Raw genomic sequence first — 12,963 nt, 5'->3', positions numbered from 1 at the left:
TGCCATGTTTGCCCTTAACTACTATTCAACACCTCTTACTTGCTTTTGCTAAGCCCCACAAGGATATGATGCTATGCCTCTTTGCACTCCAATGGTGCCGTAATAACTATCTAATAGCCATAAAAGCCCAATGAAGAGACTATGTGAGAATTTGTTGATGTTGTCAAGAGCTTAATTAGATCAAAGATACACACTGATGTTGAGTAGACTGCTCAGTCTTGTGCACGATGATGTTTTGCAGAGCTGGCGACTTAAGGCTCTACAAGATCCAAGTTGCCAACTGTTTGTCTTCTCATTGAATCTCTGTACTATATTGCTTGTACACCAAGTTTGTAGATTGAAGATTTATAATAATTTACAAGATCTTCACACTCAAGAAGTCTTGTATGCAAGTTAGTAGAACCCTATGGTGTATGGGGCACAGTGGCTCACACTAGTGAACTGGGTACAATTCCCAACATGGCCATACTTGCAAACATAGTGTTAGCTAATTAACTTTCTGAATTTCTACACTTGAAGTTGTAAATCTTATACACTTTGTATTAACTGGTCATCAACATGCTCTCTGCATAATATTGATCCCTATATCTGTAATAGAATAGCATGGTATACTTTTCTTGATGAAAATGTACTAAAATGCTATAATCTAGAATACGTGCTTGCAAACAGTGTCTTCTCAACACTTTTCTTGCTGCCTTTACTTGCAATACATCAAGATTTATACTAATTTGTGTAGATTTGTACTACTCTAACATATTTGTAATCTTTGTCCAATTTCTTTGTAAGAAAGTATCAGGATTAGAAAGATTTGATCAAGAATCACCTACTATTCTTTTCTGTTCTGCATCAAGATTTGATTTCAGCACAAATAATCTTCGACTCTGTTCTTGAATTTGCAAAGTAAAATGTCACTTCTTGAAACTGCACCAAGCTTCTACACACTTTCTTGATACTACACTGAGATTCTACACTTTCTTGAAAATCTGCACCAAATCTTGAAAATCTGTTCAAAACTGCAATGAATCTGCACTCAGCACAGCACTCAGCAACTCTGCAGCAAAAATTTGAGAACTCTACACATCAATCTGAATACTCTTCACAACAACAATCTGAATACTCTTCACAACAATCAATCTGAATACTTTGCACAACAATCTAAATACTTTGCACATCAATATGAATATTCTGCACAGTAATCTGAAAACTTTGCACAGCAACCTTGATTTTCTGTACCACGATCTTCTTCTTGCAATGCTTCTTCAAGAACTCAAGATTTGGAAATCTAGGGTTTGATCTTGAAGAAACAAGAGCTTAAAGGATTGATATTTGAAACTGTAGGCTCTCTAAGCAAGATAATGCAAGCAAATCTGTGAATATTGGTTACTAAAATCTATGCAAACCCTAATTTTGAAAATCAAGAAAATTTTAAGAAAATCAAGATCAAGAAGTTCAAGAAATTAAATAGTAAAACGGATTAGGGTTCTGAATACAGTGATTAATACAAATTCGAAAATGATTAACATAAATTTCATTGTTAATCTTGTCAAAACAAGAAATTAGCAAATCTAAAAACTATGTAAAAATCAATTTCGAAAATGATCAACACTAATCATGATCAAAATAATGCATTTTGAAAAACTAGTTTAACAATAATCCGAAAATGATTAAGCATAATCAAGATTTAAAAAATGCATTCCAAAAATTAGATTAAGCATAATTCAAAAATGATTATCACTAATAATTCCCTAAGCAAGGATCTAAGCGAAGAGCTCTGATACCAATGAAAGAAAGGTGCATCTAGATTAGCCTATGATTATCCTAATTAGCCTGGATAAGAGAAAGCTAGAGAGATTAGCACTAAGAAATATAGAAAGTAAGTGTAATGAGTATCAAGAAGTATATCAAAAGGTCGAAAGGTACAATACTCCTAGAGCACATATCTCTTATAGTCCCAAGGCCCATGTGCCCTAATCCCACATGTAAATGAACCTAAGCCATGTGCCTAGGCCCATCCCATGTGCATGTGCATCCTAAGAACACTTTGTTACAACATTTGCACAACAATCTTCAATGTCCTCCAAACTACTCTTCTAAGATCCCTTAGAAACGAGGCAAATATAAAAGGAAACTAAGCTTTATGAATAGATTTGATGGAAAGAAACACTAGTCAAGAAGATTATCAAGAAACTATATAGATTAAGGTTTCTAAAAATGGCAATTAACATAAACTCGAAAATGATTAAGCATTAACCTCACTGCTAGTCCTCTCAAAATGAAGAAAATCAAAATTCTAAAAATTATGTAAAAACTTAATTCGAAAATGGATTAAGCACTAATCACTCCATAGCAAGACACCAAGGATCAAAGCCAAGAGCTCTGATACCAATGTAATGAAGGGAATATAGGGTTGCATTCATTAGCATGGAGTATACACATGTGCTACTCATCTTAGAGAGTAACCACCTAAACATGGAAAGACTGAATCAACCATGAGCTCCAAGAAAGGACATAATATGTCAAAAGGTATCAAAAGATCCTAAACGGTCATAAAAGGGTACAATAGTCCTAGGGCTGGTGCCTTTCATAGTCCCAAGGCCCACATATCCTAACACCACATGTGTAAATGTCCCCAAGCCCCATGTTCCTAGGCCCATCCCCCATGTGCAAGCGCATCCTAAAATTTCCCTTTGTTATATTAGATTTATGGGGCCTGATGCATTAATGGGTATGTGCTAATCATGACTAGGAGTCTGACTTATGCACATGATTATGTAGACTTAATCACACATTTTAGGGATTTAGTCATGTGTAGAAAAAATTGGGGTTTAGATGTTTAGATACCCTTGGCAAGCAAGAAGGGTTTAGAGAGACACATAGTAGAGGACATAAAAGTATTCTTTAATTTTTTTTTTTGCATGCATGAAAAACCAAGGCATACTCTAGTTTTTCCAAGGTTAACTTGTGATGGGGAAATATACCAACAAATAGTCTCTGCCCCTTACCTTAGGCTTTCGATGTGGTTTTTAACATCTTGAAAGCATACAAGTGTGTGCAATCATGCAAGCACATGGAAATGCACATGAAAAACTAGTAAATTACTCATATGAAAAAACCAATAAATTAGTCACATTTAGAATTCAACTTGGTTTTTCACGTGTAAAAATGTTATGTTTTTTTATACTTGAAGTTGATGTAGAGGTTTAGTGCTTTATTGGGAAAGCTTCTACATGACCATCTTGCCGTGCACGTGATTGTTTTGAGATAATCACAGCATGACTATCTCGCCTGGTTTTTCACATGTAGAGGTTCAATGCTTTATTGGGAAGCCTTCTACATGACCATCTTGCCATTTTTAATCTTATTTTAACATAATCACGACATGACTATCTCACCTGGTTTTTCACGTGTAAACCTCTTACTCAATTCTTAACACTAATTGCTTTGATGATGTTGGAGAGTTTCCCTAAACTTCATGAGAGGTATGTATATACTGAAGGCCTCCTTTTGAGCTACTTTGTTGGATGCGATTATCTTGAGTTACTCACGTGTATTTGTTTTTCTAGTAATTTTCCAAGCTTCTCACCATTCTCTAGTTGGTTTCCTTGGTCCGAATAAATGCTCACCCTTTGATTTTTAGCTTGAAGGTTATCAGTAGGAGATGTTTGAGTTCATTCCTTGAAAATTGCAATTCCTCCTCCATCCAATTTATGAAGTTGTTATCTAGCCCCATACTTGATTTTGGTGTCTTGTACGGGCAATTGATTATAAGATTGCCGTCTTTGTTATTTTCACTTATTCTTTAGATTTGGTGGCCAAAACGGTTGTAAGAATACATAATAGCAAAAGCAGGATCAACACAATATGTGTATATACTGAAGGCCTCCTTTTGAGCTACTTTGTTGGATGCGATTATCTTGAGTTACTCACGTGTATTTGTTTTTCTAGTAATTTTCCAAGCTTCTCACCATTCTCTAGTTGGTTTCCTTGGTCCGAATAAATACTCACCCTTTGATTTTTAGCTTGAAGGTTATCAGTAGGAGATGTTTGAGTTCATTCCTTGAAAATTGCAATTCTTCTCCATCCAATTTATGAAGTTGTTATCTAGCCCCATACTTGATTTTGGTGTCTTGTACGGGCAATTGATTATAAGATTGCCGTCTTTGTTATTTTCACTTATTCTTTAGATTTGGTGGCCAAAACGGTTGTAAGAATACATAATAGCAAAAGCAGGATCAACACAATACAAAGCACTGAATTGCAAAAAGAAGTGGAGAAAGAGTAAATAATATTACTGCTTATAAACTTTGATTTACAAACTAATGGCATTTGTCCACCTGTGTGCTTCAAGTAAGGAGCTTTGATGGATATCTAGACAGAGGATGTCTTACTTACAAGAGTGCTTGAACACAATGAACTCGATGATAAACTAAGGCTGCCAAACTAGTTTATATATAGTACGGAAGGTTGGCATAGATGTAGGTCAGCCACGTCACGACCATTTGTACTGACCATATCAGATGGATGTGACAATATTAGACTACAACATGATCCGTTGGGACCTAACACAACTCCCACGGCCATCTATGAGACCATTTGGACCCTCAAAACAAGCCTCGTAAAACAGTGCATGTTCGGTTTGTTGTCTAACACTCACTAATGCGATCGCATAGCCCGCACACAAGCATGCATGCTCCTTGGCCACCAGCAAGTGTCTAAACTGGGAACTGTTGCATTGTGGTGGATGCCCGAGTGCTTACCATAGTTGCTAAAAACAAAGAAGGCCGCCAACATGAGAGAAAAACAAAATAGAAGGGTTTCATTTTTTTGATAGGCTTTTGAAAACCTTAGGGTTTCTTATAGTATATAATATAATATAATATAATATATATAGTTACGAGTAAGTGGATTATTCATATCGTTCATTGCAACTCGTGAGATTTTTTCTAACGTACAGTTTCGAGTGTGGCACTGATTTTCTTGTCTACTCGCTCGCACTTGAAGGCGCCACCTTAAGCTTTCAATTGTCTCAGAGAAGAGCAAGAGCAAGAGCAAGCGCTAGGGTTAGGGTTGTGAGATGGAAGGACGCTTTTGACGGTTGAATTGGCGGGGAACGGTGAAGTTGCATTGGAGGTAAGCGCGAAATCTGTCGGAAAAGGAAAATTTAATGTATGTGCCAGCAGCAAATTGGGCAGAACATACATACATACATACATATTCATGTATACAGTTTCATTGATTAATACATACATACATATATTCAGCACATATGTACTTTTGTCAATACACTCACATACATACATACATACATACATTCATGCACTCACAACCATATATCCAATACATTTATACATTCATTTATTGATACATACACGCATGCATACATTCACAAATACACATGCATGCATGTGTACATATACATACATATGTATTGTTTGAGATCAACAGAAATTGCATAGGATGCTGTTGCCCCTTTCCACTTACATTCTTTTCAGTCTTTATGAATCCAATTGATGTACTGGAGTATCTGTTTCCATCATTTCTGACAAAAATGTAGTGAAGCCTCGTTTCAGGTTTTTTTTGTGCAGGCAAAGCTTGCCTTTGAGGCTTTCCATCCTTCCTATACTGTTCCATGGACCTCTCTCTCTCATAGAGGCTTCTCAGCCATGATGGAATTGGCTGCCACTGTGTCGCTGGAGCCAGAGAGTCTACACAGTCAGATTCATGCAATGAGTTCTCATGGTTACAATCCAGCTCTCGTCTCATCTGCAGCTTTGACAAGGTACCCTTGCAAGAAGCTGACATTCTCTTTGACAAAATCTCCACGTCTCTCGTTGCAGTCCAAAACAGCCACAGGGTCTACACATTCAATGCAAATACAAACAGAGACAATTCCTAGAGATACCACTGCATCCTTGCATTCCACCTTGAGAGTGGAGGAAAGCTTTGTACCATTGGAAACTTTACATAGAGTTGCTCCCATCAAGGAGAATGCCTGTGATTCCACCTCAACGACACCTCACCGATCAGTGGCAACAGAAGCTCTTGCATCACAAACACAAGAGGCCACAGGTCCTGATCCCTTCAAAGAACTCCACCATCTCCTGGAGAAGGAAAGCGAAACGGGCGTATCTGTTGGCCAAGGAACCTTCAGTAAAGAGGAAACCGCCTTGGTGATGGAGAAACTAAGGGAGACAAGAAGAAAGGGTATGGAAATGATGGCTAAGAGGAAAGCGAGTGGACAAAAGGGCAGTGGCTTGGTCCAGGACTTCTCCTGTTCTATAGACCCGGAATCATTGGTTCCAGGTGAGTATGTGGTGCACAAGACAAAGGGTGTAGGGCGATTTGTACGGTTGAATAGGGAATGCCAAGAAGGACCAGACTATGTCATTATCCAGTACGCTGATGGGATGGCCAAACTTAAAGCAAAACAGGCTGCTCGACTCTTGTACCGTTACTACCAGTAAGTGCATTTCTTCAAGAGTATAGCTAAGAAGTTTCAGTAGATTTGTTTTGACACTAATCAAACGTATTGCTTTTTTATTTTATGCGTAGAGCTGGTGACAAGGGGAAAGCTCCAGGTCTTAGCAGGCTGAGTGATCCTCGTCAGTGGGAGAAGAAGAAGAGCAAGGGCAAACTAGCAGCTCAGAAGATGGTTGTCGATTTGTTACAGTTGTATGTAAGTCGTCTGAAACAAAAGAGGCCTCCTTATTTGAAGGACGAAGAAGACATGCATGAGTTTGTTTCAAAGTTCCCATATAACCCCACTCCGGACCAAGAGCAGGTATTTCATGTTATCCCTCTTATGGGTTGTAGCAGCACATCTTGAGTTTATGCAAGTGTATTGAGAGGGCAGCTGCTTGCTTGGGGCTTTTAAGTCATGAATCTGCTGTGTTTTCCCATTCAATTCATGGCTCTCCAGAGAGAAAAAATTTACCCCCCAAAAATAGATCCTTCTATTTGTGAAAAGAAAATGCTGGCATAAATTAGATTACAACTCTCAAAAGAGGAGCAAGATACAAAAGGTACCTTACGCAAGGTCTGGAAAAACTAGAGAACAAAAGGAGGGATGGGGCTCCCTCCCTGGCGGAAAAAGCCACCCAGGGGGCTTGTATTGCCAAACGAGTCCAATATCTCCTCCCCCCCCCCCCCCCAACACTGCACGGCCCTGTCTCCTTCCTCTTCTTCTCCAAACTCGTGTGAAGAAGGTTATTGGACTCCAAGTGTGCAAGAAGGTTGTGTGGTGTTTCTGCACCCAATCTGAATCACCAAGGAGTGATCCCATCACCCACAAAACGAGACGAAGGTACGAAAACATGGTACGGGACTTTTTATTTTGGAAAAATAAGTTCGACAGAGGTACGATCCACTTTAAAAAACACTTGAAAAATAGATATTTGTACACATTTAGAGATGCAAAGTTGAGAGGAGGTGGCAAGGTAAAAAGCCCCCATTGCCGAAACGGCCATAAAAAACAATAAAACAATACAGGCAGGAACAAAAAAAACGGGCATAAAAAAGAAGAAAAAAAAAACAGCCATTAAAAAAAAAGAGTTTCGCATTAGTTTCGCTTGCATAGTTTCGTACTATACTGTATTTTACGTACCTCATGAGCGGGACGAGTTTCAAAGACAACTATGCCCATGGGTGTGGATGATGTTCGTCGAAGTCCCTTATTTGGCTCACCATGTGTCTAAGGTCCACCGGGGCTTGGGACCAAGGATGTAAGGATGGCCAAAATACAAAAGTGTGTGAACTGAAGGGCAAGACTTGTGCCACCCATGTGGTCCAAGCAATTGCACCCCATGTGGCGAAATAGACATGGACTAGGCTGTAGCGAGCCGTGGTCTCGCCAACTACAAAAGCAAGCCCGTGGGGTGGGTGGGGACTTTTTGATGCCAAAGATTGCTAGGGGGATATCTTGTGAAGAAAGAAAGATTTTATAAGCGTCTAAAAAAGACCCAATAGGTCTTTGAGACCAACATGTGTTACAAAAGTTCCATGTGTAGATTGTGAACATGGAAACAAAAAATACAAAAATGAAATGAAAAGAAGACCCACGTACTACGTGGACCTCCCCCCATGTACATGTGGTATTGAAAATTCTTGGAGCAAGTGTTATGTACCTGAGGCTAACCCTAGCGTTAAGTTGACTAATCTTAGGGTTAGGTTAGTTAATTTGTGGATTAGGTTAGTTAATTTGTGGATTAGGAGCCCAAAAGATTAGTATTAGGCTGATTATAAGGGTTAAGGCTTATAAATGCTTATAAGTTGATAATAAAGGCTTATAAAAGCTTATAAGCTAATAATCCCATAATTATAGCTTTTATTGGCTATTGGTGAAAGCTATATAGTGTGGGTTATGAGTGGGTTATTGTCGTATTGTGTTATTGTGCACATAGGGGTCTGTACCTAGACCATCAGTGCTACCCACTCAAGTTTGATGGACTGTCCATTGATGGCCCTGTTAGGGTAGGTCCTGACAGTATGGGATTCCAAGGCTGTTTCGGTGTTTGTCCTATAGTCCCTATGCTCGGGGGTGATCCGACGTTCTCAGATCTATGGTGGGGTGGTGAGTTAGAATGCCGAAACCTGAATGGGAACTAACCATGTACTTGTCGTGTGTGTAGGAGATCTTGGGTGGATTCTATTGCGAGAATCTTAGATTTTGTCGCATGAATCTCTGACAATTGGTATTAGAGTACCCTAAACCAATGAAGGGATGATGCATGGAGGGTGAATTCTGTAAGCTTTCCGATCTGCTGTACTAGGGTTTTGCTTGAAACATATATTCTCCTATGTCTCTATCACTAGAGTTTGATGCATACTTGTTTTGAAGGTAGGCTGTACTCGCTTTTTACCTTTATGAAGTTGCCTAGAGGAGAAGAGAGGCTTCATGTGTGTAGAAGAAAGTTTGGCGAGTATGTGTTTGAGAAAGACACCTGTGTATGCTGAATCCTATAGGTACAGATTTCAGAGATATGTGTGATGCTTTTTCAGATTTGAGAGTGAGGTATGCAATGGTCTTCCATGGGCCCTTTGTGACGCTTTTTGTGTCTGGGCATAGTTGTGCAAAGACTGTTCATACAGATGGTGGTATGGCAGCAGTACGTGCAGGGTCTGATCATGTGTAGGTCATACATAAGCAAGCCACACAACAGCGATGCACTATACATACAACCATGTGTGCTGGGCAGGTGACTGTTGGCACACAGGCTGTATAGATGTGGAACTGCTGGGCTGTTCCGTACAGACCATATAGAGGCTGTGAAGGCCCTGGTTGAGTTGTACGCAGGCTGCACAGGGCCTAAGCAGGACATACAGGCCACGTGGCAGCTGTACGAGAGGTGGCGCATATTGATGGTGGCGGTATGTGTATTCAGGTAAAGCACGCGTATAAAGCACATGGGAAAAACAGGGCTCTATTTTTTAATAGGCACTTGATAAAAAAGCAATCAAATGAGTGCTTTTACATCGTTCTTAGGAAAAAATCATGCATATTTTTTTTTTTTTTGGCTTGCTTGTATGAAACTGCTTTCTCTGGGGTGCATGAGAAAAGCATACGTTTTTCTTCCGAGATGCATGAGAGTTTTTTTAAACGTTTTTGTGAAAAAGCACGCTTGGAAAAAGCAGGACCCTTGGCTTTTAGGACTTCCCTCTATTTTTAGAGAGGAACAACGTGCTTTTGGTGTGAGTTAATATTAGTGTTTCGAAAAGTGTGCTTGTGAAAAGCATAGGACAAATGCTATTATTAGCTTTTGTGAAAAGCGTATGGGTGCTTTTGGGCCAACCTAGTATTTCGTGGCTAAAAATCAACAAAGTAGATGAAAAGCAAAGTTGCTTTCCTTTCTCCGGGGATCAGAGTCCTTTTCTTTCGCATTGATTGTAAAGATTAGGCAATTTATGATGCTTTGGTAGCTGAACCGTTCCTCTATTTTTCCTTTCTAGGGTTATTTGCTGCATGTTTAATTTTTACTTTCTAAGTGGGAATTTCAGGACATTGTCTTCTTGATTCCTTTCTTTACTTGATGACTCCCTTGTCCATAATCACATGGATCTATAGGACCATTGGAATTTGGGATTACAATGAGTTTGAGTTGAGTATGTTTGTGGAAGCTTTGTTTTGACTAGCTTCCAGAGTGAAGATGTCGTGACTGCAAGAACAAGTTTAACTTGTGCAGCAAGCTATCCTAAGTCCCTAGTAGTAGAAACTTGGATATGTAGTTCTTGTGTTATCCCTAATATGATATCCCATTGATAGAAACCCGTGACTTGGACAAAATTTAAGAACCTTCTCAGGCTAGATTTGTCCATGATATTGATGAGTTTGGTGTTTGTAGCCAACTCTTTTGAATTGGAGATTTGGAATGTGTCTTTTGACACTTTGTGAAGAAACTTTGTGGCGAAGTGTGGATTCTTTGTTCATATAGCATTCAATGCTAAAACGGCAAGTCGTGAGCATTTTAAACTTGGCCGACAACAGCAAATATGCGCCAACCAGCAACAAATCCTATATGTCCACACCATATTCCTGCTTAAAGCCCTTAGCCACTAACCTGGCTTTGTATCTTGGCTTTGCATCAGGTGCAACTTTGAGCCTGTAAACCCACTTGCATGGCAAAACCTTCTTGCCTGTAGGCAAATGCACCAACTTCCATGTTCCATTTTTGTGCAGAGAATCCATCTCTGACTTCATAGCACGCTCCCAAAGAGCCTTGTCTGCCCTCTGTAAAGCCTCTTTATAACATGAGGGCTCCCCACAGTCAGTGAGCATCAAGTAGTCAACCCCTGGAACAAACCTGTTCGGGGGTTTGGAGGGTCTTGTGGACCTCCGTACCCAATGACCATCATTTGCAGGTTGCTGTCTAGCCTGCATATCACCTATTCGTGGCTCCTGTTCCATGCCATAAGGTTGAAATATCATGCCCGGTATCTCCTCTATCTGTGGGATATCCATAGGGATATCTTCTGCCATCTCTGGCTGTCCATTTGGACCATTTTTAGCACCATTTAAGGGCTGGTTTTGTTGCTGTAATGGCTGATTTACAGCCCTTTGTTGTTGTGCATGATGTCCATCATCATCAAAGATGACTCTGCCAGGCTCCTGTTGCCTTGCAGGCTCCTTATACATGCATGTTTCATCAAAAATGACATCATTGCGAGATCATTGCTGCGTTTAATCTTTCTATTCACTGGATCCCAAAGTCTATACCCCATTTCACCTCTGTCACCATATCCTAGGAATATGCCTTTGTGAGACTTAGGATCAAGTTTGGTGCGCATTTCCCTGTGTATGTGCATGTACGCAACGCAACCAAACACTCTCAAGTGCTTGTAGGACGGAGGCTTCCCTGTCCATACTTCCTCTGGCACTTTCCCACCAAGCCTCGTCTTAGGTGACATGTTTATAAGATGAACGGCTGTCATAACAGCTTCAGTCCAAAAACCATGAGGTAACGCAGCATGTGACAACATAGAACGGACCTTCTCCTGAATGGTCCTGTTCATCCTCTCTGCTGTCCCGTTTTGTGGAGGATCATAAGGAGTAGAGAGCTCCCTCTTGATGCCTTTAGCATCACAAAAGTCCTGAAACTGTTTGGACATATACTCTCCACCATTGTCGAAACGCAACGCCTTCAGTGTTATGCCAGTTTGATTCTCAACATGAGCAACAAACTTCTGAAACACTGAGAATGTATCACTCTTCAAACAAAGAGGATAAACCCACACCTTGCGTGTGGCATCATCAATAAAAGACAATATATTTTGCCCCTCCCAAAGAAAGCTGAGGCATCTCACATACATCTGTATGCACAAGCTCTAACTGAGCATCTTTCTGTCCAAGAGCTTTCTTGTGGGGGCACTGGAGTTGCCTGCCATATATACAATGCTCACAAAACTGAAAACTTGAGAACTTTAGAGAAGGCAAGTAACCAAAACGAGACAATTGCTCCATTCCTTTGACACTCATGTGTCCCAACCGGCTATGCCACATAGAGATTTCCGGCAGCTCGGTTGCATTTACATTAGCATGGTGACAAACACCAGCATGCATGAAGTAAAGAGTGTCCACCTTAGAGCCTCTGGCAACAACCAGTGAGCCCTTACTAATTTTCCACTTTCCACGACCAAATGTGGTAACATAATCAGCATCATCAAGCTGTCCAGTAGAAAGCAGGTTCTTGTTGATCTCATTCACATGCCTGACATCATGGAGCATAAGCTGTGAGTCATGTGAAAACACAAGCCTCACATCACCTCTGCCAAGAATCTTGCATGCATGGTTGTCACCCAAATAAACTACTCCTTCATTGCCAGCAGTATACCTGACAAACAAGTCTCTGCAACCTGTGACATGAAAGGAGGCACCTGAATCAATGATCCATGAGTGCATACCAGGACCATCTCCTGCAAGAAGTGAACGGGCATCAAGTGAAGACGTGAATAGGACTTTATCCTCACTGTCACTTGCATGTGACACATTGACTTCTTCAATCTTGACTCCACTTTTGCCCTTTGGCTTTGCATCTTTGGCTTCATCTTTGTCTTTGTCTTTTCCTTTGCCCTTTTCCTTTTGATCATTCTTCCATTTGTAGCATTGCTTTTTGATATGTTCCTTCTTGCCACAATAATGGCATTCCAAGTCCTTTTTGGAGCGGGACTTGTTCCTTCCCCGTTCTTGGCTTTTACCCCTTTGCTGGGATCTCCCACGTGCATTCATTGCATTGGACTTTCCAACAGAGTTGTTCTTCCTGTTCATCTCCTCTTGAAGGAGAGCACCCTCCGGGCCTCCACATCTGCATATGACAGCATAGCATTTGAATTGCTAGTGGCTGTTGTGAATGTGTCACAACTCTCTGGCAAAGTGCATAAGAGAAAGGTGGCTTTGAACTCATCGTCCATTGCCAACTTTTGATTGATTACCTGGCTGACAACACCATTAAACTCATTTAGATGGGCTGTCAT

General features: G+C 40.4%; 1 protein-coding gene across 3 annotated transcripts in view; it reads left to right on the top strand.

The window, feature by feature from the left end:
* Positions 1–4,893: 4,893 nt before the first annotated feature.
* LOC147611870 (DEAD/DEAH box helicase) overlaps positions 4,894–12,963 on the top strand; it is a 110,814-nt gene continuing 102,744 nt past the window's right edge. Inside the window, exons 1-3 of one of the 3 annotated variants that reach the window (XM_086783747.1) lie at positions 4,894–5,130; positions 5,586–6,460; positions 6,553–6,781. In XM_086783747.1, coding sequence (XP_086639873.1) covers positions 5,664–6,460; positions 6,553–6,781 — 1,026 coding nt within the window. In that variant the 5' untranslated portion in view covers positions 4,894–5,130; positions 5,586–5,663. Of the gene's footprint in view, positions 5,131–5,570; positions 6,461–6,552; positions 6,782–12,963 lie in introns of all 3 variants that reach the window. The other 2 variants (XM_086783746.1, XM_086783748.1) reach the window with 2 other exon arrangements.

This window comes from Cibotium barometz, chromosome 46 (assembly GCF_041138505.1).
Source record: "Cibotium barometz isolate CiBa-2024 chromosome 46, ASM4113850v1, whole genome shotgun sequence".
Taxonomy (NCBI): domain Eukaryota; kingdom Viridiplantae; phylum Streptophyta; class Polypodiopsida; order Cyatheales; family Cibotiaceae; genus Cibotium; species Cibotium barometz.
Note: the sequence above shows the minus strand (reverse complement) of the source record. Positions and strands in the feature narration are given on the sequence as shown.